Source organism: Ursus arctos, unplaced genomic scaffold, assembly GCF_023065955.2.
Source record: "Ursus arctos isolate Adak ecotype North America unplaced genomic scaffold, UrsArc2.0 scaffold_2, whole genome shotgun sequence".
NCBI lineage: Eukaryota > Metazoa > Chordata > Mammalia > Carnivora > Ursidae > Ursus > Ursus arctos.
The window spans coordinates 84,429,177-84,455,021 of record NW_026622874.1 but is presented as its reverse complement, the minus strand read 5'-3'; the positions used below and the strand labels follow the sequence as shown (position 1 = coordinate 84,455,021).

The 25,845-nt window shown below is 48.7% G+C and overlaps 1 protein-coding gene across 9 annotated transcripts in view; it reads left to right on the top strand.

Moving 5' to 3' along the window:
* ARHGAP17 (Rho GTPase activating protein 17) overlaps positions 1-25,845 on the top strand; it is a 98,670-nt gene that overhangs the window by 32,420 nt on the left and 40,405 nt on the right. For all 9 annotated transcript variants that reach the window (XM_048224585.2, XM_048224583.2, XM_044390274.3 and 6 more), the window contains exons 2-12: positions 1,029-1,068; positions 4,336-4,440; positions 9,497-9,570; positions 10,487-10,598; positions 10,856-10,932; positions 14,277-14,388; positions 16,776-16,844; positions 17,005-17,086; positions 21,791-21,918; positions 23,712-23,823; positions 24,387-24,468. In XM_048224585.2, coding sequence (XP_048080542.1) covers positions 1,029-1,068; positions 4,336-4,440; positions 9,497-9,570; positions 10,487-10,598; positions 10,856-10,932; positions 14,277-14,388; positions 16,776-16,844; positions 17,005-17,086; positions 21,791-21,918; positions 23,712-23,823; positions 24,387-24,468 — 993 coding nt within the window. The remainder of the gene's footprint in view (positions 1-1,028; positions 1,069-4,335; positions 4,441-9,496; positions 9,571-10,486; positions 10,599-10,855; positions 10,933-14,276; positions 14,389-16,775; positions 16,845-17,004; positions 17,087-21,790; positions 21,919-23,711; positions 23,824-24,386; positions 24,469-25,845) is intronic.

Sequence of the window (25,845 nt, the reverse complement as noted above, 5' to 3'; positions counted from 1 at the left end):
TCCATTCTGCAATGGATCTTACTAAAAGCCTTCAAAATTCTGGTTCATTGATGGTCTTCCTCTTTCCCCAACTCCCCCAACGTTCAGGGGTGAAACAGACTTTTTCTTTTCTCTTGTTCATTTCCATGGGCGTTGGGCAGGGATGTTCATTGGCTTGGCTTCCATCACTGTTTAAACAGGAAGTCCCAACATGGCACCTCAATTGCAGTCATTCTGGGTTTATGTACAACAACGATGCTGCCCTTTTGGACTGCAGGGGAAGGTCTTCCTAAGAAAGTACCGTGATCTGGCAACCAAGGCTTGAGCAGCTCGAATGCTCCTGTGTCGATTGTGGGGCGGCAGGTCGGCTTTCTGGAAAGGTCTGCAGAGTTAATGTAGTTAGTGGTAGTTGGAAGGCATAGGTGGGGGAAAGCTGTGAAAATACTTTGTTTCTTTTTAAAGGCAAGATGAGATACCTGAAGGAGGGGATGCTCAGCTGTTACTATCTTGAGTGTATTGTTGAGTCATGTTCCTGGATTTGTGACAAACCTGTTTCAGTACGGCCGTGAAAGTCAGACAGGATCATTTTAAGAAATGAAGTTTAAGCTTCTCTAAGCAGGCTTTTGTCGAAGGGTGGTCTGTGGGTCTGGGGCCATGGAATTCTGGGCAGGAGGGGCTTCTTCAGAACGCAGTGGGATCTTGCTCCGGACCTGCTGAATTAGCGTAGAGGTGAGACCTGGAAACTGGCATTTTACGTCAGCACACTCCCCCCCACCCCCCTGCCAGGGATTCTGTACAGCCCAAGTCGGGGAGCCACTGGTCTCCATCCTTGGCCCTTGTTGGGGGTTGCTATTCTCTGCAAACTTTGGTTTTTCTTTGGCTTTGCTTAAGCAGCTGTCTGGTGTAAACATTGGTGGAATTTCTCTCACGTTATCATTCATTCCTGCCCGTTTTGTTTTAAACTCCGGGATGAGAATTATTGAATTTCCTGAGTTGCTTTGCATTTCTGGATTCCTAACTCTGAACTTTTGATTTTTTTTCCCCCACAGAGCTGAGAAAACAGAAGTCCTCAGTGAAGATCTGTTACAGGTAATAAAATAAAAATCTTTTTCAAGTGCTTTGTTTAAAGAGGAAAACCAAACCAAACCTCATAGGTGAGAACTGAAGTGGATGTAGGTATGTACGTATGTATGTATTCTTTGAAACAGAATAAAATTGATCAGCGTGGTTTTGAGCAGGAAAGAAAAGCAGTTGGGTTGCATGGTGATAAAAAGGGGACCTGAAACCTTGGTGTCACGTTAGGAAGTTCAATGGGGCTAGTCCTGCTTTCAAGCGCCAGGTGTTGGGGTGGGGTGGGTGGGGGAGGGGTCTGGCTGGCCCGGCCTGTCCACCGGGCACTGTGGCCTAGTCACGGGTCCTGGGCAGGCTGAGGGACTGTCGTTCGCTGCTGGGATGGCATCCTTGATGGGACAGGCCCTGCCAGCTGCAGCAGAGGGCCCCACTGGCTCCAATCTACAGTTTCGACTTCTCCTTCCCTCTCACGCTATTTTTCTCCAGTTCTGGGCTGAGCTGGGTCCCGAGGGACTTAGAGTCTCGGTGACAGTGACCAGATCTGGCAGTTCCACTCTGAGGCCCTGAGGTGGCCTGTCATCCACCTGGACTCCTTTTCCTCTCTGTAGGGGGGGTGTTTCCTGTGGGGACCTCTGCCAGGACCACTGCGCTTCATCTCTCAACAGGCTTCCCGAACTTTGGGGCTGGGAGTTTTTCCCAGAAGGCTTGGGACCCTTTATACACATCCCTTCACTCAGCCTCAGCCCCCTCCATCCGCGCCCACCCCAGAGTTCACCAGGAAGGACAGAGCCCCTCCTGCACTAGGTTTCTCTGAAGCCTCCTTGCTCGTGTCATTTCCATAACCCCCAGCAGGTGTGTGCACCTGACCCCAGAAGACCAAAGATCTGCTCCCAGGTGACTCTCCATCTCTCCCTAGGGAGAGAAGGAGCTGGCATAGTTGAGAAGAATGTTGCCTGTACCACCCCGTGTCAGAACATCCTTCTCAATTATGACAGGCAGCCGCAGGTACAAGATTTTAAGAGCCCCCCCCTTTTTTTAAAAGGACCAGAGTTTTTATTAAGGTTTAGAAAGGGTTTTTTTTCCCCAGATTTATTAGACAATCATATTCTTAATAATATTTCCTCATTGGCTTTTCCCGTGTATTTCAACTTCATTTTCAGACTTCCAGCAATGGTATTCAGTCTTAGTTAACCTTTAACTAGACTGGGTTTTCATGTCCGTGTTCTGTCTCCCACATCCCACATCAGTAATGTACACGATCTCATTGAATCCTTGAAGTCCCAAGATGCGGCCAGAGGGCCTTGCTGGCAGTTTGAGCACGGCAGAGTTCTTGCGGAAGGCACAGGCAGCAGCTGTCTGCGTTTGTCCCTTTGCCCAAACATCCACTGGGGCCCCAAGAGTTCGCCAGTTTCTAGGAACGCCTCATTCCATGACACGGATACTTACTCCACATCTGCCGTCATTGCTACGGATGTTTCCCCCCTTCTCTGACTATAAAGAAGGAGTGGAATCTGGAGCCTCCCTACCCTGCTCTGCCCTTGACTCGCTCTTTGGCTTCAGGGATTTACTGAACCCCCCTGTGCCTCAGTTTCCCCTTCTCTAAAATGAGGGATAATGGCTGTATCCACCCCATAGGGTTAGTAGCAGGAGTTAATGGGTTAAACAGGAGAGCAGGAGGGATGGAGAGATTTGTTTGTTTGTTTGTTTGTTTGTTTGTTTGTTTCCGGTGTGAAACTTCCCTTAACTCACTCTGTGTCCTCCTGCCTCTTAGATCAGTTCAAGAGGCTCTATTTTGCCTCTTGTTTTTTGCTCGGAGTTCATTTTGCTCGTGTGGAGATTTCCTGGGAGGCGGTGAATCCCGGGAGGGCGAGACCCACAACTTATTTACTGTTCTTTTTCTAATACCTTGCACAGGGACGTGATACATACTTGTTCTTTCAACAAATACGACACCAGCACCTTCCATTCGCAAACCAGACAGTGTTCCGGGCACTGGGGAGAAATCAGTGAGCAAAACAGACCAAGGCCCCCATCCCTGTGGACTTGACAATTTTCTAGTGGAAATCAGAATCAAAGTGAAATGGAGTTTGGGGGGTGGGGGTTGTTTTTGTTTGGTTTTGGTTTTGGTTTTGCCTGTTTTTGTGGCAAATAAAGAGTGTATATTAGTTTTTCCATGTTTTAAAATCTGGTCATTGTAGGATTAGGGGGATTTGATGCAGCATCTGGTCCGTATATGCCTGCCAGATCAGGGTCCTGGTGGTCGGGCCTCGTGCTGGGGCAGTGAGGACCTTTGAGAAAGAAGCACAGAACCGTATCATCGGGTAAAACATTGTGGGGTAAAAATGCATTCTGCTCTGAATTTGTTGATTTTTCTTTAAAATAGAAAGCATCCCTAAGGGCCTGTGCTTGGTCTTAATGAGTCATCAGAATACACATTTTTGGCATTCCTTCCCGTGAAAAGCAGCTCTCTTTGCCATAAACAGCCATATCCCAGCAATAATATTTGGGGAAGCTAAATCGTGATGCGTGGGTCCCCTGAGTCAGTGTTTCTTACTGTTGGCCATCCCTTCTGCTTTAGGGGTTTACTCAAAACAAAACAAAACAAAGCCAACAACCCATCCTAAACCCAATAAGGAATCATTTTGAAGACGCTGACCTTGAGTGGGTATCGTGGAACATTGATTTTGATCCCTCGGCCCGATGTCCTGTGTGCGGGAGGTCGCTTCGGAATGTCCCTGTGGTGTTTGCCACTGGGCAGTGGGGCTGGGCCTCAGGTGTTCATTGGCACTCCTGCAGCCTGGGGCTGGGGCTTTGCTGGGACTGTGGTGCCAGCTCGGCTGCCGCCACTCTTTCTGACAGCCGGTTTTAGTCCGGACTCCACACCCCCCCTGCACGCAGACTTAGCCCTTGAGGGAGCGAAGCCCCTCGGTGTAAGGGAGGGGGCTCTTTCGCCCACTGGGGGGACGTTTGACAACGTGCGGCAGCATGTTCAGTTGTCACACCTCAGGGAATGGGGTGCTGCTGGCATCTGGTAGGTAGAGGCCAGAGATGAGGCTAAACACCATAGTGCAGAGGACAGCCCCCCACACCCAGAATTATCTGGCCCCAAATGTCAATAATGAGAACCCCCGGTGTAAGTGAATGGGGACCATTTCCACGTACACCCAAGAGCTACACACTTAGACCATGGGATGCTTTTTCTGCCTACGTGCCAGTACCACATAGGAGGAGGCTGGGCCTGTTCTTCAGCCCTTGCAAATGGCTCGTTTGTCTCTATTTTGTCAGATCGAGCGGCGCCTGGACACGGTTCGGTCAATGTGCCACCATTCGCACAAGCGTCTGATGGCATGTTTCCAGGGCCAGCATGGCACCGACGCTGAGAGGAGATACGTGAGTAGTGGGTGTGACTCGGGGGCCGTCGTTCTGGTGTCTCTGTGAGGCTCTGCGCCCTGCGGTCCCGTGGTTTTTCTCAAGCAGGAGCAGCGGCGTGGCCTGCAGATTTGTACCTTCTGTTGCCGTTTACTCTCGCGCCACCTGCCTGACCAGAACATTCTTTTGTGCTTAAGACATTGCGGAGCTGAAAGCCCTGCTCACACTGAATTTTCTCGAGGTGCTTTTAAAGACTCAGTGAGCCATTTGTCATTGATAAGATAATGGAGATGTCTGTTAGGAATGCTTTGGTGGCACAAAAGCTGAAAGGCTGTCTTAAAGGGACTTAGAAAATGGACATAATTTATTGGCTTACTAACTAAAACGTCCAGAAGCTGGGGTGAACTTGAAGTGAGGCTTGAGCTAGCATTTCCGTGTTGTAACCGAAACCCCACTTTCTTTCCTTCTGTCCCTTCTGCCTCCTTCAGTGTCTGCTTTATCCCTAAATGGGCGCCTCTCATGGTTGCGTGTTGGCTACCAGGAGCTTCCATGGGCTACTTGCTTCCTTGTGCGTGTCCGGCAGGAATAGAAAGTGTGCCTTCCAGTCGTTTTCTTAATGGAGTGGGAAATCTTTTTCCACGTCCTTGGCAGGGAGAAACTGCCTCCATTGCATTGGTCCACATTGAGCCATATTCCCCTTCCTAACATTTCCATTCCACCCTGGTCACCGTGGGCAGGGGCGAGGTTGGAGAGGAGATGGGATGTGCTGGTTGGCTTAAGCTACTCAGGGCCCAGCCTTAGAGCGTGGGCTGTGGAGCTGTCTCCCACTCCTGGGCTTAACTGAGACCAGGGTGGATCCCTAAGAGAAATCAGGGTGCTGTTGTAGAGGAGGAGGGCTAAGCTCCAGGAGAACCATCGCACGTGTCTATTTGTTCACAGCCTCCAGTTCCTTGTGTGCAGGGCTCATGGGGCAGTCCCATCCTTGGGTTTACAAGATCCTAGCTCAGGAGCACATGCTAACCCTTGGAAGCCCATATACCATTAAGGGGATAGTTTCAGGGGCATCCCGGGAGGCTATGATTTGCCATAGTGTTTTGTCTGTCACCAGATGTCTCCAAAGGAAGAACGAGCATGCGAATGATCTGTGCCACCCTTCTTTTATATTTCCCTACAGACATTTGTGGGACGTCTAGACAACAGGGTTATTCCTCTCTTGTGCAATACTTGGCTTCAGTAGGTATAGACCAAAGAGTGGAACTTCGCATGCACCCACGATCGCAGGAACGCCTGCTACAGGTCCGGTCCTGCAGAACCGGACCCGGTCCCCAGTCCTGTCCCCACGGCCCCTCTCCTTCCCTTCTCATGGCTTTTTTCCTACCTACCCTTTTGACATGGCGCCCTAAGGCTCTGTCCTCCTCCTTATTCCCCCAGCCACATTCCTTGGGCCACCTCCTCTTTTCTCATGGCTTCTAGCTGATGTGTTTATGCCAGGGACTTCTAAACCAGTTCGACCAAGCGAAAACACTTCCTTCCCTAGATGTCTATTTCCTCGTGCGTAACCAGTTCTTCCTTCTGTGTTCACTCTTGAGTTCCACCCACCCTATTGTGCAAGCCAGAAACTGTAGGGTTACCTTACCTTCTCTTCCCTTTCATCCTCACCCTCCCGTAGCTGCTTGAGTAGCAAGTCCCGTGATTGTCTGTGAATATCTTTTGAATTCCTTACCTCCGCCCCATCTCTGCCACCTTTGCCTTAAAGCAAAACCGGATGACCTCTCACCTGGACGGTGCGGTCATCTCCGGAGCTTCAGTTCCTGCCTCTGCCTCCCTTCTCTTCCAGCCTGTCTCCTGCTGGATCACCAGCATGTTCTGAAATACACATCTACGCATACTGTCATCCTCCTACCTGAAAAAATATCTTAGCTTCGTGGTTCTCCACGGGGACCAGAACTACACCCCTGGGGAGATTTGGAATTATGTAGAGACATTTTGGGTTGCCGTAGGAACTGGGGGACACTACTGGCATTTGGAGGGAGGGGACCGAGATGCCAAACAGTCTGTGGTGACTAGAGGGATAGTTTTACACCGGAAGTGGCCCCTAACGCCAGTGGTGCCTCTTTCGAGGGGCACTGGCCGCTTCCCATTGCCGGGATTAAAGTCCAAGCTCTTCAGCGTGACAAGCCCTTCGTAATCTGACCCCCTTTCCCCTGACAGCCCTGGTGTCTCCCACTTCCTCCTATTCGTACTGTATGCCTTTGTCCTTCACGTTGTTATGTCTGGTCATTCCCTCTGACTGCTTGAAGACACAACCTAGATGTCCCGTATACTCCTTAAAAACAAACAAATTAAACAAGTATTTATCAAATGCCTCCTATGTACAAGTGCTAGAGATACAAAATGAAGAAGAGGTAGTCTCCACCTTAAAGGTGCTCACAGTCTGGTGGGGAGAGACACACAAAGGGATTGTTATAAAATGACATGCGTAACAAAGTGTGCGCAGGGTATCATGGGAGGAACAAGAATGGGCATCACGGGAGGAGAGAGGTAGTCAGGAGGGGCTTCCCAGAGGAGGTGGTGGTCCAGCCATAAAGGAGGGCAATGAGTGACATGTTGTAGGCAGCAGGGGCAAAGGTGCCTGGCCCTCATTTCTAAAACCTAATGCCTTAGGTTTCCTTTTCCAACCTTGAATAGAAGAGCCAAAGACAGGGCTCTGGGGCTGTTTACACTGCATATGGGAGGAGCAGTCACCATAGAAACGATGGAAGATAGGCGACCACAGAGGTCATGCAATGCGGAGAAAATGGCAGCAGTCTCTAGGGCTCTAGAATACACAGAAGGAGCCTCCCAAAGGCCCCACGAGAGGCTCCCATGCGTGTGAAGAGGCAAGAATCCAAGGGGGTTGGCATGCATTTAATAAATTATGACTTCAGAATTTTTTAAATGAATCCCTGGTGATAAAAAAAAAAGCCGCCCGTGCCCAGGAAGTGCTTAGCCATGTTCGGGGTGGAGCATGGCTGCGGTAGATAGCGCCTGCATCACGGAGCGCAGGGTTCAGTAAGCGGAATGTCCTTATTTGTGTACATCAGGAAACAGGATTGTTGTGGCTTTGGGGTCAGAGCCTGGAAACCACAAGGCTGTTTATAGCTGGGAGCTTAAACGATACTTGCAAAGTAGACTCCTCTTTTATGATTTCTTTTTGTCCAGAGCTCCAGAGTTGCACAAAGTATAATTCTGATTATTGCATTTATCATAGATTTCGGTTCTCTCAGAATGGCAACATTACTGGGGTGCCTGGACGCCACAGCTGGCTGAGCGTCCAGGTCTTGGTTTTGGCTCAGGTCATGGTCTCGGGGTCGTGAGATCGGGCCCCATGTTAGGCTCCGCACTCAGCACAGAGTCTGCTTAAGATTCTCTCTCCCTCTGCCCTCTGCCCCTCCCCACCCCTGCTCACGCACTCACTCTCTCTCTCAATAAAATAAATAAATCTTAAAAAAAAAAAAAAAGGCTGGCAGCATTACTAAAATATATGAATTACCCTCACTGTGGTCAAGGCACGCTGCCCATTTTCTCCTCTCTTCCTGGTCTGGAAGTGTAGGCGCTGGGAATGTCTCCTCATGGGGCAGGTGGAGCCCTGTTATTTACCTATTTGAGAACAACTTGAGAAGACGAGAGCTGGGTAAATACAGTTGCTGTTATTTATCTTTACATTTCAATATACTGCTTTGAATAGGCTACATATTTACACAGTCAAAATCCAGTATACGCAAGAGAACATAAAGCGAGGTCTCTCCCGGTCCTGTGCCCCAGGCACCCTGCTGCCCTCTCCAGCACGACCAGCGTTGTAGTTTCTTATATAGCCTTCCAGGCGTACTCTCTCAATGCAAGCAAATGCAGTGCAAGTGTATCGCACGGAGCCCTCTGAAAGGCAGGTGACATGGGAGAGGTGAAAGCTCAACAATGCGACAGCGAGCTGAACCCTGCGTCTTCGCCGTGACGGCCCTATCTACTGGGGAGACAAAGTCACGTGGCGCACTGCAGCGTTGAACGCATTTTTTTGTTAGCAGATTGTGTGTTATCACCAACGCCTGGTACTTTCCAGGTCCCTTCTACCCAGTGGTGGCAAGGCGCTGACCTGGGCTCAATCCTTGGGCACGGAGATCTGGCTCTGCTGCCCCTCACCAGGGTGCCTGGCCACCCACCTGACCTCCCCGGGCTTCAGGTTCCTTGACTGGGCAGTTTGTTCTATTTCGAGCTGAACAACACATCTCTGGTAGGAAAATGCATGGCTTTGTGCTTAAATATCTTAAAAGAGCTTTTCCAGATATTTAGCCAGATATTTTTTAGGTACGTAACTGAAGCTATATCATTATGATTACAGCCAAATTAAGAGCCAATTTAAGAATGAGTATTCTAGGGGCGCCTGGGTGACAAAGTCAGTTAAGTGACAGAGTCTTGGTTTTGGCCCAGTTCGTGATCTGAGGGTCGTGAGATCGAGCCCTGCATCGGGCTCAGCATGGAGTCTGCTTAAAACTCTCTCTCCCTCGCCCTCTGCCCCTTCCTGCCCCCACTCTCTCTCTCTCTCTAAAAATAAATAAAAAATCTTAAAAAAAGAAAGTGAGTAGTCTAGCAAAAGTTTTTGAAATTGAGCACTTTACTGCTCTTATCTGTTATGATCATCAGAGAGCAAGGTCTGTGTCTTCTGTTCCCAGTGTGTGGGACACAGCATGCACTTGATTAATTAAAAATAACAGCCAACAGCAACCGCAACAGTAATACTAGCAGTCAGCACTTACCGAGCTCTGACCACGCGCTGGGCACTTGACGTTGAATAATATCTCCATGGACAGACAGCCCCAGGACACCCACGCTGTCAGCATGCCTCCCTATCATCCAGGCATGAGGACACGGACACAGAGGTCCCAGAGCCTCTACCTTCGAGACCAGATCCTGAACCCAGACAGGCTGTCTCCTACCTGTGCGATTTGCCTGGAGGAGAAATCACTGAAGGGTGACCTGAAGCAGGTCATCACGAGTGGGTGTCGATAATAGTGAAACCAACACATTGTCTTCTGCCTTCCAGAAAAAGCTCCCTCTGACCGCTCTCGCGCAGAACATGCAAGAAGCGTCTACTCAGCTGGAAGAGTCTCTGCTGGGGTAGGAGTCGGCTGCTCTCAGGGAGGGAGCCCAGTGCCCTGCGGGTCAGAGGGAGTGGGTGGGTGTCTGGGGTGGGTGGCGGCCGAATGTGTGACAGAGGGACTATGAGCCTGATGGCACGGCTCATGCACCAGGAGAATGGTGCAGTCTCGGGGTGGGGTGGGGGGCGGGGGAGTGGGAGTGGGGTCCGGGCCACTGGGATGGTAGAGCAACATCCATTTAGTAAGAGCAAGGCTGGAGATGGGTTGCAAGGACCACGAGCAAAAGTCATTGATAGAGTCAATATTTATTCCCCTGAGCTTGGGTGTAAAGGACAGATCCCTTCCCTGTTCTAGCTGTTGACTCAGATTTACAAACTCTGACCTGTCCCTTCCAGTCCTTAAGAGTCACTTCCTAGGGGTTCCCCGGGTGGCTCAGTCGATTGGGTGTCTGCCTTCGACTCAGATCATGATCCCAGGGTCCTGGGATCCAGCCCCGCGTCAGGCTCCCTGCTCAGTGGAGAGTCTGCTTCTCCCTCTCCTTTTGCCCTTCCCCCCTGCTTGTGCTCCCTCTTTCCCTCTCTCATGCTCTCTCTCTCCAATAAATAAAATCTTTAAGAAAAAACAAATTCTTTGACTACATAAATTTAGTATTTTGTACAACAGATGAAACATTAACCTAGCAAGATAGTTATCAATTTAATAGAGCCATAAGACCCATTTGATAATACACGCGAACAATCTTTTTCATTTTCAAGCATAAATCTGTGGGCTCCCATTTTAGGTGACGCCCGAAACTTATAACGTTTTTGAGGTTCTACTGTGTGGCCCCCTAATGTGTTCCCATCATGTAGAGAGCAGAACTGGCCCAATATGGCAATGAGGTATCTGATTTATTGAGCGTATGCTTGTCGTGGGGGCGTCTTGTGTTTTTGAAGGAAGATGCTGGAGACGTGTGGCGATGCCGAGAATCAGCTGGCTCTAGAACTTACTCAGCATGAAGTCTTTGTTGAGAGAGAGATTGTGGAACCTCTCTGCAGCATAGCAGAGGTGGGTGCTTTCGCCGCGCGGCATAGACGAGCCAAGACCAGTGTGGGCTGCGTGGTGAATGGTGTGCTCGTGTCTACAGTTTTAACAGTAACCAGTGGCTTTGATGTACGCATCTTTTTGGAAATAAGGGGAAGAAATTGAGGGTACAAAATCCTATGCCTAAGAGAAAAAATAATGTAAATAAATATTGCCCTTTCACATGTGAAGTTTAAAACCCCAAAGCTTATCCCATTCGATATGTGGTATGTTCTTTCCAGGTGGAGATTCCCAACATCCAAAAACAGAGGAAACAGCTCGCCAAATTGGTGTTAGACTGGGATTCGGTCAGAGCCAGGTAAGGTGTAGTGGTAAAAATAACCAATAATGCAGGATTATTGTCACTCCCCCAGCAACCGTCCTCGTCCCCAACACAGATAAGAGAAAGGCCACTCGGTGGACAAGATGCAGGTTTCCAGGTTCACGCACTCGAGCCACAGACCAAGTCACACCCACTTACACCTGCTTTTTAAGGCTCATTCTCCCAAGCATGGCAATGGGGATGATGTTAGGACATCGTGTTCTTAGTGAACCAGCAGTAAAAGGAGACAGGGAAAAAAAAAGGTAAAGAAACCTAAGTAAGTGTTTTAAGGGGAGAGGGGGTCGGTGGCAGACAGTTCTAAGAGTGTTTGTTGCTAGCATAGTGGAGAAAGGAATAAATAGATCTGTGATCTGAGCAGTTCTGAGGGTCCTGCCGTGTCCAGACACCATGTGGTTATGATACTTTCACAATCGAATGCTGCACTCAAGAGGGAGGAGCTCCTGTAAAACTAAGTAACCATCCCGGAGGGCTGCTGACTTGTGGGTTGATGCCTGTCGACGGTCTGCAGAGCCTCATGGCAGGACTCCAGCCTAGCTCTGTCCCCGAGGGCATTTGTATCCATGACTTACTGGGCTTTCTCCTCGGGTGAGAGTGGGGACTTACAGAGGCAGCCACCCCTGGCCCCGTCCTTTCTCAGACTTTATCACAAGCGTTGCTAAACTTTCTGTAAAGGGCCAGATAGTAAACATTTTCAGCTTTGCAGCCCAGGTGGTCCCTCTCGCAGCTATGCAACTCTGCTGTTGTAGCATAGATCAGCCCTGGACCTTACGTAAACGAAAGCGTGGCTGTCTTCCAATAAAACTTTACTTAAAAAAAAAAGGTGGCTTTGTTAGCGCTCTGGCCTTTTTTCATTATTGAAGAATAATTGGCACACAGTGTTGTACTAATTTCAGGTGCACAACACTGATTCGACAGTTCTGTACATTGCTCAGTGCTCATCGCAGTAAGTGCCGTCACCATCTGTCCCCGAACAGTGTGATTACAGTATTATTGGCTGTCTTGCCTATGCTGTGCTCTTCCCTCTGTGAGTTACTTATGAGAACTTCATTCTCATCGCAGGCTCGGGAAGTGGATATGATTATTTCTCTTTGGCAAATATATGGAGAGACAGCCATCATTTCCCGAGCTTCTACCTGTCACGTGGTTTTTATTGCAGTTTAGAACATCGGTAGCGAGTCTACAATGCAGCTTTTCCTCGTTTCTAAGATACCACTGAGTATCACAGCACCACTGATTAAACATCGACTTTTGGGGGGACGGTGGGGGGAAGAAACACCACTCCATTCAATGTACAAATCCCTTGTTAAGACACATCCTGATCTAAGAAATGTTGAGATCATAAAAGGTACATCGAGGAATTAGCACATGGTGAAAATAATGGCCACCACTTACCGGACACTTGCCACACGCCAGGCATTGAGCTCCGTCGCTGGTATGTCCGTTCATTTGCTCCCTCCACCAGTTCCTGTTCGTTTGCTCATTCATGTTTTCGACCGATCTCAGTTGGGTGCTCACTGTGTCACACTCCATGCTAGGTTCTAAGTGCAGAGGCCCCTCAGTGAGGCTTGGAGAGGGGGCAGGGCTCAGGGGGTTAGGTAACACCCCTTCCTCTGGAGAAGAGACTTCTTTTACAGATCAAGGAGGAACCTGCACAGAGTACCCATGCGACTCGCTTCAGGCCTCAGAGATGATGAATGTCCGAGCTAGGGTCCTGTCTTAAAGTCCACTGTCTTGTCTCCTTGTCATGTGTGCACCTGTGATGAGAATCCTCTGGGCCGAGACCAGGAGTGGAGTCCACCCTGGGGTCGATTTTTTTTTTGCTCCAGCTAAGGAAGCATGTTCTAATGGTTAATTAAACGAGGCCGCCCTTGCTCCCTCGCTGGAGTTGATTGAGTGACATTATAGATGCTCATGTGCCAGAAATTTTACATGGACGGTACATGTGTCCTGGAGGGGATTTCAGTACGGATTCTTGATCTGCATCCACGGTCTTGTTCACTTCACCAATCAAAGCAGGTATTGGAGAAGCAAACCGTGGAATATTTCTTCTTTACTTACTCCTGTGGCTCTTCCCTGGAAGAAAATGATCATAGCTAATGACGAATTGCTGCTTATTTTCTAAGTAGGAGTCCATTGTATGGCAGATATTATCTGCACACACATTCACATGCATATATACATTTGTTCTCTCCCCGATTCCTTATGATGGTTCTGCAAGGCAGACGGTGTTTCTTATCTTTGTTTGACAGATGAGATTATGGAGGCACAGAGACGTTAAGTCGCTGCCCAAGGTCACACAGCGAGTGATGGGAGACAGGCTTCAAACCTGAGCATGTTGGACTCCGAAGTCCATGCTCTGCCCCCTACACGGCATTGCCAAGCTTAGCTTTGGCAAACTCGCCAAAGCCGCCCTGCTTTGGAGGAGTGCCTCACATCAGGAACTGGAGAGAAGGCAGAGCATACCATTTGCGGGCGGGGGAGGGGGGGCAGTGCGGCAGCTGGGAAGATTGATGAGTTGCTAGCATGGGTTTTCATCTCTATAATATCCATGCTTACATTTAAATTGCTGGAACTTTCTAGAATAGCAGACATAATCCATACTCAAACAGAAGGTCAAAGCGTACTTGAAAACCACGTCGAAATTGTTCTAGATCACTATCCCCCCTGCACTCACCGACTCTTGCTATGGTATCATTCTTCCTTTTTTCAGTCCTTCTGACCAACCGTAAGGGGAATGTAAATATTCTGCATTATGCTTCAAATTTGCTGTAAATTTGGTCTTTAGAATATTAATTCTAGCAACTGTTTTTAATTCTACAAGCGCTTTCCTAGCTATGGTTTGTTAGCTGCTTGACCAAAGTTCTGGGTTTTACTCGCTGGAAGTTATCACAGATGAGGATGGTAGCAGGAAGAGTCATAGGAGCCCAAGAGCGGGATGACTCCCAGTGGCACGGGAGCATTCCAGGTCAAAGCAGGAAAGCGCAGGGGTGTTGCATGGCAAGGATGTCACGATTGGACACTACCGGAAAGGGGTTTCACGGCATATTTCCAGCAGTGGGGCGTGTATGAGACAGATGTGGTAGATTATACTCAGAGCAGACAGCTATGTGGAGTCCTGTCATGGTGCGGAGCACCTGGCTCTTTTTGCTTGCTTCCATTCCTGGAGGATAAACCCAAGAGAGGCTGGCATCCTAGGTATGCTGCCTATCCCAGGTCAAATCTGTTTTGGAGAAAGAGCCTGTCTCCCTGAGGGCCTTGACTCTGCAAGGTCGAGAATGTGCAGCTAGTTCTCAGACGCTGGTTGGCCCCATGTTTTGCAGGTGGAACCAGGCTCACAAATCTTCAGGAACCAACTTCCAGGGGCTTCCGTCAAAAATAGATACCCTAAAGGAAGAGATGGATGAAGCTGGAAATAAAGTAGAACTGTGCAAGGTATAAGACTTCCCTGATAAATACATAGTTGCATCAGTCTGGTTCTTGCAAATGACAGGTGAAAGGTCAAATATTGCAGATTATTTAGTGTTTCACATAAGTCCTATCAGAATACTCCGAATGATAGGAAACGTGGTTTTTAATTTCTTCTTTCTTTCTTTTCTAAGATCCTGCATTACTTTATAATCAGAATAAAACATTCTTTTAAAAAAAATTCAAGTAGGGGGCGCCTGGGTGGCTCAGTTGGTTAAACATCAGCCTCCAGCTCAGGTCATGATCCCAGGGTCCTGGGATCAAGCCCTGCATTGGCCTCCCCGCTCAGCAGAGAGTCTGCTTCTCCCTCTGCACTTCCCCCCCTACACTCGTACCCTCTCTCTCTCTCAAATAAATAAATAAAATCTATTTTAAAAATTTTAAAAAATAAAATAAATTCAAGTAGGATATTTTTTAAAATGACAAAACTGTCCAAGCTTATTTAAAATAAAGAATAGGTTAAAAAAAAAAGTGGGAGGAAACCACAGCAAAACATATAAAGTTACAGCAATTGAAACAGTGCACAATAGGGGTGCCTGGCTGGCTCAGTCAATGGAGCGTGAGACTCCCAATCTTAGGGTTGTGAATTTGAGCCCCATATTGAGTGTAGAGATTATTTAAAAATAAATTTAAAAAAATTTTTTTTTAAGATTTTATTTATTTAGAGAGAGAGAGCACAACCAGGGAAGGGGCAGAGGAAGAGGGAGAGAGAATCTCAAGCAGGCTCCCCACTGAGTGCATAGCCCTACGTGGGGCTCGATCTCACGGTCCTGAGATCATGACCTGAGCCAAAGTCAGATGCTTAACCAACTGAGCCACCCATGCACCCCTCAAGGCCATTTTTAACTAAATTTCTCAGTTTGAGGATCCCTGGACCACATGTATAATAAACTCAAAATTCAGAGCCTCATGAAGGCAGATCTGTGTTTGTAAAATCCACGGAAATGTTTTTACTTTCCCAGACCCAGAGCCCAATGCAAAACACATACACTCTAGTCTTTCTATACACTGCTGAGTGGATGTTTCCTAATCTGCCCTGTCTTCAAAGGTATTGCTTCTTGGGAATCTTTTGTGTGATATGAGTGTACTTGTCCGTTACAGTTCCTCACCTCACCAGGCTCAAGGCTTCATAGTCTTTTCTGTTCTTTTTTTTTTTTTTTTTAAGATTTTATTTATTCCTTTGAGAGAGAGAGCATGCACGGGGTTGAGCGTGGGGAGGGTCAGAGGGGGAGAGCAGAGGGAGGGGAAGAGAGAATCTCAAGCAGACTCTATGCTGATCAGGGAGCCTGACACAGGGCTCCATCCCAGGACCCTGAGATCTCAACCTGAACTGAAGGCTCAGCCTGAGCCACCCAGGCATCCCTCAAGTTTTTATTTAAATTCTAGTTAGTTCACATACAGTATAATATTAGTTTCAGGAGTAGAATTTAGTGATTCATCACTTACATATAACACCCCGTGCTCATCACAACAGGTGCCCACCCATCACCCATCTAGCCCATCCTCCTGCCCCTCTCCCTCCAGCAGCCCTCAGTTTTTTACTATAGTTAAGACTCTCTTCGGGGCTCCTGGCTGGCTCAGTCAGTAGAGCATGTGACTCTTGGTCTTAGGGTTGTGAGTTCAAGCCCTATATTGGGCATGGAGCCTACTTAAAAAAAAGGGGGGGGTCTCTTTTATGGTTTGCTTCCCTCTCTCTTTTTTTTTTCTTTCCCCTACGTTCATCTGTTTTGTTTCTTAAATTCCACATATGAGTGAAAGGCCTTTTCTCTTCCCTTGTTTTCTTTCTTCTCCTCTGCAGGCCCTGTCCTCTTTCTCTTTTCTTTCTCTCCCTCTCTTTTTTGGGGATGTAGGAATGGGGCTCCATGAATTTACTCTGTTGCTTTCCTGGTTATGCTAAAAGAATGTTTGTCGCTCCAAACTAGCATGTCCAGATTTTTTCTTAAATAAGAGGGCCTTCGTGTTAATTTGTGCACCTTGGTACTAAAAACAGAAGGCAGTACATTTTATAAATACATACATATGTAATTCAAATACAATCTAGGATATATATAATTAGAATATATTGAATATAGTTAGAATGTAATTCTAATATAAAGGAAAATTAGGCATATATATATATATATATATATATATATATATATATATCTCCAATTGCCCAATCTGTCACTTTTAAACGAATTATTTTTTATAAGCAATTCTTCTACATTAGTTCAAATATCAAAAGTATAAAACAGGGGCGCCTAGATAGCCACCAATCCGTGGCTCTTTCCATGACATTTTTCTCGAAGAGCCCATGGATATTAATTCTCAGATGCCATTTTCTTCAGTGACCTGTCTTCTCTTCCACTCACCAGGATCAACTTGCAGCAGATATGTACAACTTTATGGCCAAAGAAGGGGAGTATGGCAAATTCTTTGTTACGGTAAGCACCTCGCCTTGCCAAAATATGAAAGCATTGTAAAAATTGAGTTGTTTTAGCTTTTTTTTGTAAAAGTTTTCATTTTTGGTTTTGCTCAGCCATTGTGTGTGTGTCCATCCGATGCTAACGTTACTTTTGTTTTTGAATGTGGGTCTGTTCTCAGTTATTAGAAGCCCAAGCAGATTACCATAGAAAAGCATTAGCAGTCTTAGAAAAGGCCCTTCCCGAAATGCGAGCCCATCAAGGTAATGTAACCTGTGTGCTGGCTGATGCCCCCTTTCCTAAGCCTCTGCCACTTCCGCCTCTGTTTTCTGCCTCCTGACTCCTTTGCATGCACTTCCTCTGGATAACGCCTCTCTGCCTAGGAGAGCACTCCCAGCATAATTTCATCTTTCCTCGCCGCGTTCTCTAATTTCTTCCAAACCCAGATTAACCTACTAATGAGACATTCGCAGCTCTTCTGACCTCTTCAGTTGAGAAAGCTGGATCCTTTGTGGGGAGCGGGTGCCTGTACATGTTTTCCCGTCTTATCCTTTTCTGAGTCCATTATTTGGTCCATTTGGGTTTAATTCTGATCCTGTGATTCCAAGAGCATACATTCTGGGGAAAATACTGTGGACCTTCTAAAAGGAATTTTAGAAACCAGTACTTGCTAGCCCCTCATTGGTGTGACTGAATCATAAGGCCATGACCTCCTTGTCCCCCTCTTCCTTGCGGTCCTACAAGGCTCTGGTTCTTAGCACTCACATCCTGCCCACACATCAGGCTCTCCGCCGATCTCACCCACAGGTCATGAGTGGACTGAGCTTTCTCCTGATGCTTGGTTTTACCTGCACGTTAAAGCTTTTGACTCTTAACTCTCTGATTTGCCACCAGAGCATCTCCCAGCAGAAATCAGTAAACACAGCTGGGGCAGAAGTTGCTGTGTCTTCTCTGGCCCTGTCGTACTCTTTTGCTTGTGTAGACCCCACATCGGGAGCTTAGTTTCCCCCTGCAGAACCTTTGGTCTTGAGCTGAAGAGGTTTGAGCGTGGTGACTCCGTGATCTGGAAAGCGAGTCAGCAAGTGTGTGGGTGGGTTGTGTGTGTTGTGGGTGTGCACACACACTGGCACCCTCAAGAACGTCACTTCTCTCAGTTTGAGGAGGTCCCAACAGCTTCTGGCTTTGTGCCTGAAAGGTTTTAGATGGTAGAATTAGAAAATTCTAGATCTTGACCACCTGCATAGTCAGATCTTCAGCCATCTTGAGTAAATGCGTCTGATTGACTCTTCCTAGGATGAGCTGCCCTTGCTTTTCTAATTGATCTGATCTCCTTGTTTGCCGATGACGAGGTTGAATCGCAGTGCAAAGGAATGAAGCTGCTGGCAAACATTCCGCCTTGCAAGGGGCAGGCTCTTGCGGCGCAAGTCCCAAATGCCAAGAGTGTGCATCTGTGGGGAACCTACCATGTGCCTGGTCCTGTGTGGGACAAAATAGGAACCATCATCATCTTAGCCTTTGCATGAATTAAAGTCTGGTTTGGAGCTGACGAACAAGCACAAAAAAAGAGAAGATTGGGTTTCATGAGCAGGACTTTTTTTTTTTTTTTTGAAGATTTTATTGATTTATTTGAGAGAGAGAGAGCATGAGAGGGGAGCAGCAGAGGGAGAGGGAGAAGCAGCTCCCCATACAAGGAGCCCGATGCAGGGCTCGATCCCAGAATCCTGAGATCAAAACCTGAGCCAAAGGCAGATGCTTAACTGACTGAGCCACCCAGGCATCCCGTGGACATTTTTTTTTGAACTATTTTTTTCCCAAGGCTATTTTCCCTAGAGAAGTGTGCCAGCAAGTGACAGGGAACAGGAAGAGGGCAGGAAGGAAGCTGAGGATGGAACAAGGAGCAGGGGTGTGGGGGCAGAAACCCAGTGAAGGAAATGTGATCTATCTTTCTCTCCGAGGTTGCCAAGCCTTGGGATTCAACCCCTTCCACCTCTGCCTGTCCTCCCATTTCCCTGTTCTCTTAGTTCCTGTCTTCCTCTTCCTTTTTCTTCTTCTGTTTTCAGAAAGACTCAGAGCATCCTTACGGTAGAGAAAAAAACCACCTTGACCCCACAGCTGCCGCGCCCCCGTGCAACCTGAGCTCACACGCACGGTCAGCTGACCGGACTTGGTACCTGCCTGTCTGCAGCATGGTGCCCCTCTAAATCTTATCCTCCTCTGTTCTTCTGGCAGGCTGTCTGAATGACTCGTTTCCACCGGCCAGCCCTTCACACTGTGCAGTCGCGCTTCTGCTCCCAGTCACCCTTTTGCTCCCAGTCACCCTTCTATTCAGAGTAAAAAATACTGCAGTTCCCAGTGGACCAGAGGCTCTTAATTGTCAGATCCTGGCATTTGATGTGGCTTGGGCTGTCTCTCCTTTGATGGAATGTGTGCCCCTCATTGCACCTGATTGTATCTTTCCTTGTTGGGGCTGTGCACGTCCCCGCCTGACCCCTTTGTCCCTAGAGCCCCCTCCTGGTGCCAGCCCCCATGTCGTCCGCATCTTCACCCTCATAGCCACCTCAGCGCTGGTTCCCTCTGAGGCTCTGGCTGTCGCCTGAGACTCCAGGCATCCCAGAAAGCAAGCCGATTCTTCCCCCAAAACCAGCCATCCTTTTCTCCTCTGTGTCTCCTGGATGCCACCTCCCTCCAAACCGTGGCTTGACTTTGGAGCCCTCTTGTCGTTCCCTTCCCATACCCTGTAGCCGGGGTCTGTCCTTTCTGCCCTCTGCTGAGCCTTCTGCTCCACCCACAGCCGTCCCCCCTGCTCCGGGACCTTGTCACCTTGGGTAAGAGCTATGGAATCAAGTGTAAATTCTGGTCTTTTCTCAGCCCTTCTTCCCTGGTCTGTTTCATTCAGACCCCCCAGCTCCCCTCCTCGAAGCCAACAGTGAACACTTCGTCTCCCGAGTTGCTCTAGCATCTGTGGTCATGCCAGAAGTCACAAACAGCCGTATCTCATTTTCCAAAAAATTCTGCCATCATTTAAACACCAGACGCCTTCACATAACAATCTAATTTCTGGCTTCTCTTGGAAGTCCCGGAAGTCTGGCAGGAGGCTGCCTTTCAGCGGACCCCATGCCCCCAGCCTGACTCAGCACCTCGGGGGCCTCCCTGGCCGCAGTGGGCACCAGCATCTGCAACCCTGATCTGTACCATTTTCTGGCTACAACTTAGCAAACATGTCTTGTCTTGTTAATGACTGTTGTATGTTTACGTGTATGTCTTGTCTTTTCTTCCCAGTTAGAAGGGTGGGGAGTCTCTGTGAACTTGGGGTGCTGCTGCAGCCCCCGGCACTTAGCAGGTCCGTTGTTGGAGATGCCAACACCCTTTGGGTGATCTGGCTCAGCAGTTGTCTAGATGACTGGTTCTCACGACCGCCCTCTATCAGTGTCACACCAAGGTTGGCAGGGGGCACGCTGTAGAGCGTTTCCAAGAAAGTCCCGGTGGGGGTTTGGAGAATGCCCAGCTCTTGCCACCATGGGGTCAGACATGTGGTGGATGTGATGGCAGGTGCCATTTGCAGAACTCCCCTGGGGATTCTGAGGCACCGCCCCCACCCCCAGGGGACGAGTCTCACGGCCATTTTCTACTTGTGTTGAGAATCATTTAGATAAAAGGGACAACGTATGCAGGGGAAGGACTGGTCTCAGGGAAGGGCCAGGCCCCCAGACGCTCTTGCTTCTAAGAATTACACTGGCCGGGGCGGGGCCAGGGTCAGGGCCCCACCTCCCTTGCCCCTCACCCCTCTTGGACCTGGAGTCCCCTTGCTCTTTCCATCTATTTTAACCTTGTACAAGCTCTTGGGCCCGTGGACCTGGCGGGGTTCCCTCTTCTTCCTTCCCCTGTGTGCAGATCACGCGATCGGGCCTGTCCCTGCTCTTCCGTGTAGCCAAGTGTAAATGGTCACATGAGAGTCCTTCTGCCTGCTTTGAACCCAAGGTTCGAACAGCAAAGTGGCTGCACGACGTTAACCCCATTAACGGTGCCGAGAAGGACGTGAACCCTTCCCGTCACTGGGAAGAACTAAGTGTTGCTCAGCAGAGTAGCTTCCATGGACCGGTTTCTCCTCTTCTGTGTCCGTGTGCGTCTCAGGCAGCACGAGATCTGTATGGACTCACCGGCGGGCCAAACCCAACCAAACACTTCTCGTTCTAACGGAATTCATCCATTCGCGAGACTCTCGTTTCCGTTTCACCGCTCTATTGTGCGTCCTCCTGCTAAGCTACCTCCCGTCTCTTGTGGAATGAAGCAGAGTGTGCGACCCCAAAGTAATATAAACGATTGCTTTCCTGCTGGCACAGGCTTCAGCCTCAGCTGCTTGGGGGCTGCGGATACAGCGTGGTTTCCTACCCGGAATGTCCGGGACCGGGCGGGGGTGGCAGCATTCGGAAGCACTGCATGTCCCGGAGACGTTGCATTTAATATGAGTTCACATCGGCCATCTTCCGGTCTTGTGTGATGACGCTTGGCTTGTGTTTAAAATCTTAAGAAGTTATTTCCTCTTTCACATTGAAGGAGTCCAGTTCTTGTCCTGGAGATGGAAGGCCAGTGCCGCTTTGCATGGCGAGAGTAAATTTCCTTCCAGTGAAATCAGTGTGCTCAGACCGGTCCTCGGGTTAGCGCCAGGCAGCCCACCTGTCCCGTGCAGGAGCCCCATCGCGCCTTCTGCTGGGCAGCTCGCCCTGGAGGGCGTTCAGGGCTCTGTTCCGCAAGTAACCCCCCAGCCTGGGACCTATTCTTGCTCTAGTACATGGTAAATAACCAAAGCAGACAGAACAGATGCTTCCCCTTTTCCCAAAGCCTCAACTACCGGTTTGCTTAAAAAAAAAAAAAAAAAAAATCCTCTTTGGTAGTTTGGGGAGGAAAAAAAACTCCCCAGTGATGCCATGAGATTGCTGCGAATCTTACTGGACGGTTTGCTACTCTAGATAAGTGGGCGGAAAAGCCAGCCTTTGGGACGCCTTTGGAAGAACACCTAAAGCGGAGTGGCCGTGAGATCGCCCTGCCCATCGAAGCCTGCGTCATGCTGCTCCTAGAGACAGGCATGAAGGAGGAGGTGAGCGGCGCTTGGGGGCCCCGCCTGCCACCACCTATCTGACGGCTTTCCAGCTATGGTCTCCGTGACCCACATTTTAAATTGGTCCCCTGCACATGATCCCTGGAACAGACACTGAATGAAACGAGTTTCACAGAACATTTCCCTTTTCCGCTTGTGGTGCTCTCTGACTTTCTTTGGCCCCACTTGATTGTTTCATTTTCGACTCTTGTTGTGATTCATGACATTGAATTTCATTTTTTAAAAAACTTTTTTACAAGATTTTATTTATGTATTCATGAGAGAGAGAGAGGCAAAGGGAGAAGAAGCAGGCTCCCTGTGGATCAGAGAGCCCGACTCGGGACTTCATCCCAGGACCTTGGGATCATGACCTGAGCCAAAAGCAGATGCTTAACTGATGGAGCCACCCAGGTGTCCCGGCGCCCCTTAATTTTTAAAAAGATCTTATTTATTTGAGAGAGCGAGAAAGGGAGAGCACAGGAGGGAGAGTGAGGGGGAGAAGCAGACTCCCCACTGAGCAGAGGGCCTGACATGGGACTCGATCCCAGGACCCTGAGATCATGACCTGAGCAGAAGGCAGATGCTTAATGGGCTGAGCCACCCAGGTGCCCCCATAACACTGAATTTCATGAGGCGCTAGGACCAGAGCTTCTGTGAGCTTTAGTTTGCTTAGAGCAGCATATTACATTTGGGTAGTACTATGCATTTTGGTGGGGGTATTTACGTACTTATGTTATGGAATCCTTACCCCCCAAACTCCACTTACCAAGCAGGGCAGGTCTTGTTACTTCTTGTGTTCATATGTGAGTGAGTGCATGGTAGGGGGTAAAATCAAACACCAAGTCTTTTTTTTTTCCTTTTAAAAACCTTACTGAAGTATAATATACATAGAAAGTGTATGTATCATAAGTGAACAGCTTGAGAAGTTTCCACAAACTGAACCCACTCCTGCGGTCAGCACCCAGATTAAGGAACAGCCCAGAAGCCCTCCTCGTGTTTGCTTCCAGGCACTGCCCAGCCCCCACTGATGTGACCCCCAACTTCTAGTAGCCGAGATCAGAGCTGCTCTGCCGGGGCCAATGCTGTCCCCTTTGGGAGCTATTTGGCAAGGTCTGGAGACATTTTTGATTGTCACAGGTTTGAAGGCAAGTTTGCTACTGGCTCTAGTGATGGAGACCAGGGCTGCTGTTAGACGGGTCACAGTGCACAGGACAGGCCCCCGCAACAAAGAATTATCTAGCCTGAAATGTCAGCACTACTGAGCTGAGAAACCCTGCCTAGATTAATTTTGCTTAAAACCACGCCTTATAACTCCTGGGCCAGTGTCTTCATAGTCCCGTCTTTCTTGGTTGACCTTCATGTGTTCTTCTCTAAGTAACATTTAGGGCAGTGAAAATGACAAACAGCCTAGCCTAGCAATTTTTCATTAGATGTCAATTAAAAAAAAATCCTAAATTTAGGAAACCTATAGCAGTCAACCCTGTGGAAGTATAAAATACTGCATTTAAATGGATTTCTAATAGGCACGGATATTTTAGCAATGGGGCAGGGCAAGAGCTCGCACCGATCAGGAATGAACTGCTCTCTGCCTGTCGGTCTGCCCCTCTGCCTGCCTGTGTTCGGTCCCGTCCTCCTTCCTGGTCGCCCTGCAAGGCAGGCAGCGTCCCTGCCCTCAAAGATGAGGTGTGTGGGAGTCGGGCTGGGGCGGAAGGCTCTTGCATCAGATGTGAACTGCTGCTCAGTGTAAAGCCCACAACTTGAACTTGATGCTAATGGCTTTTTGTTGTCTTTAGGGCCTTTTCCGAATTGGGGCTGGGGCCTCCAAGTTAAAGAAACTGAAAGCTGCGTTAGACTGTTCTACTTCCCACCTGGATGAGTTCTACTCTGACCCTCATGCTGTCGCAGGTGAGCCGCGAGGAGTTACCCTCGGGGAGGGGGGGGGGTCCCGTCTCAGATCACCAGGTAACAATCCAATGTTCATTTTCAGATTAGTGACAGATAAAATTGAAATGGTCTCCCCATATAGGTTTAATTGGACAAACTGAAATGACAAATAAAACTGAATAAGGGTACACACCCCGCCCACACACCCTTTTTCCTCCTTTGTTTGTTTTCCTGATTATTAAGTAAAGGTGAAGGTAGCTTATAACCCAACTATTTAAAGACCTGCTTGTATTTCCTTCCCTTCTTTCTCCTTCACAGTCTAGGTCTGCCTGGGGAAATGATGTCCATTAGAAGGTGACTTTGAAGCTAATTTCATTTTCCACTGACCCCTCCATCTATCTTGCAAGGGCCGGAATTTGTTTTAGGAACACTTCGTGCTCCAGCTTCTCCCGCTGATTCATGGCTCGTTCTAGATATTCTTGGCAGGTTATAATTGAGATCGTTTCAATTTGCAAAAAATAATATGTCCCGAGATTCCCAGGCTTACCCCTGGACATACTCAAAGTGAGTGTTACCAATTTCAGGTGCTTTAAAGTCCTATTTACGGGAACTGCCTGAACCTTTGATGACTTTTAACCTGTATGAAGAATGGACACAAGTTGCAAGGTAAGTTTAAAGAACACCGAGTTTTCAAAGTTAAAGGAAATGATGGCATATTATGTCCCCTTTGTGAGTCATCTTACTCTCAGGGGTCATAAAATAACATTAAAATAGCACATGTGTTAAATAGTATGTGCCTCAGGTCTTACGTGTCGGGTGAAAATATTGAGTATTATTATTAGTGTGGGAGAGTCAGCACTTCAATTCGAGTGATGTATATGGATGAAGACATAGAGTGCGACCCACATTAATAGAGCAGCTGGTCACAAGCTCCTTTTAGATGGAAAAAAGCCCTGTCGCGGGGACAGGTGTCATACTGGCCAATGGCGATGTGCCTGGCGAGCCATGGGGAAACTCAGCCGTGCAGTAATACAGTGTTGACAGTACTAGTAATGACAGTTAATGCTTACTTGTGCTCAGTACATACTAATCTTGACACCCATTACCTCCTGTCATCCATGACCAATGACATAAAAGATAGATGTGGTTAGCCTCATTTTCCAGACATGGAAACTGAGGCTGGGGGAGGCATGGGGCCCAAGGAACAGCAAGTCATGGGCAGAGTGGGAACTCAGGCCCAGACCCGTCTGCGCCAAAGACTGTGTCCCTATCCTTTGCTCCTTCTCCCCCACCCCCAGCTTCCGTGTACCAGGAGCTGTTGGCAGCCTTGTCCAAAAAGTCCCAGAGGCTTCTCTCTGGCCGGCCAGACTGCCTCCTTGTCAGCTTGTGCCTCGTGGTTCTGACTCACCTCCTCCCGCAGGTGCCTAATTCCTCACCCCTAAGGGAGGAGGAACAGATCTCCCGTCCCCTCCTCCCCTTCCCCTGTCTTTCGCCACTGTCACCCGTTCCCAGCAGATGGGCCGCCAGGTCTGATCAGTTAGGCTTCTATGGCAGGTGCCTCTACCCCCGTCGGTAAGGTTTTTAAAGTCAGAGTAAGGGACGCCTGGGTAGCTCAGTCAGTTAAGTGTCTGCCTTCAGCTCGGGTTGTGATCCTGGGGTTCTGAGATCGAGTTCTGCATCGGGCTCCCTGCTCGGGGGGAGCCTGCTTCTCCCTCTGCCTGCTGCGCCCCCTGCTTGTGCTCTCATTCTCTCTCTCTCTGACAAATAAATAAATAAAATATTTTTTTAAAAGTCAGTAAGTTCGTAGTCACGGTCATATCCTTGGCACCTGCATGTGGCCCAGCCTGTTTTAAAAGTCCATGTTTGTGGGGCTGAATAAAGGGAAACCAAGAGGGGCACCTGGGTGGCTCAGTCGTTAAGCATCTGCCTTCAGCTCAGGTCACGATCCCAGGGTCCTGCGATCGAGCCCCGCATCGGGCTCCCTGCTCTGCAGGAAGCCTGCTTCTCCCTTTTCCACTCCCCCTGCTGGGGTTCCCTCTCTCG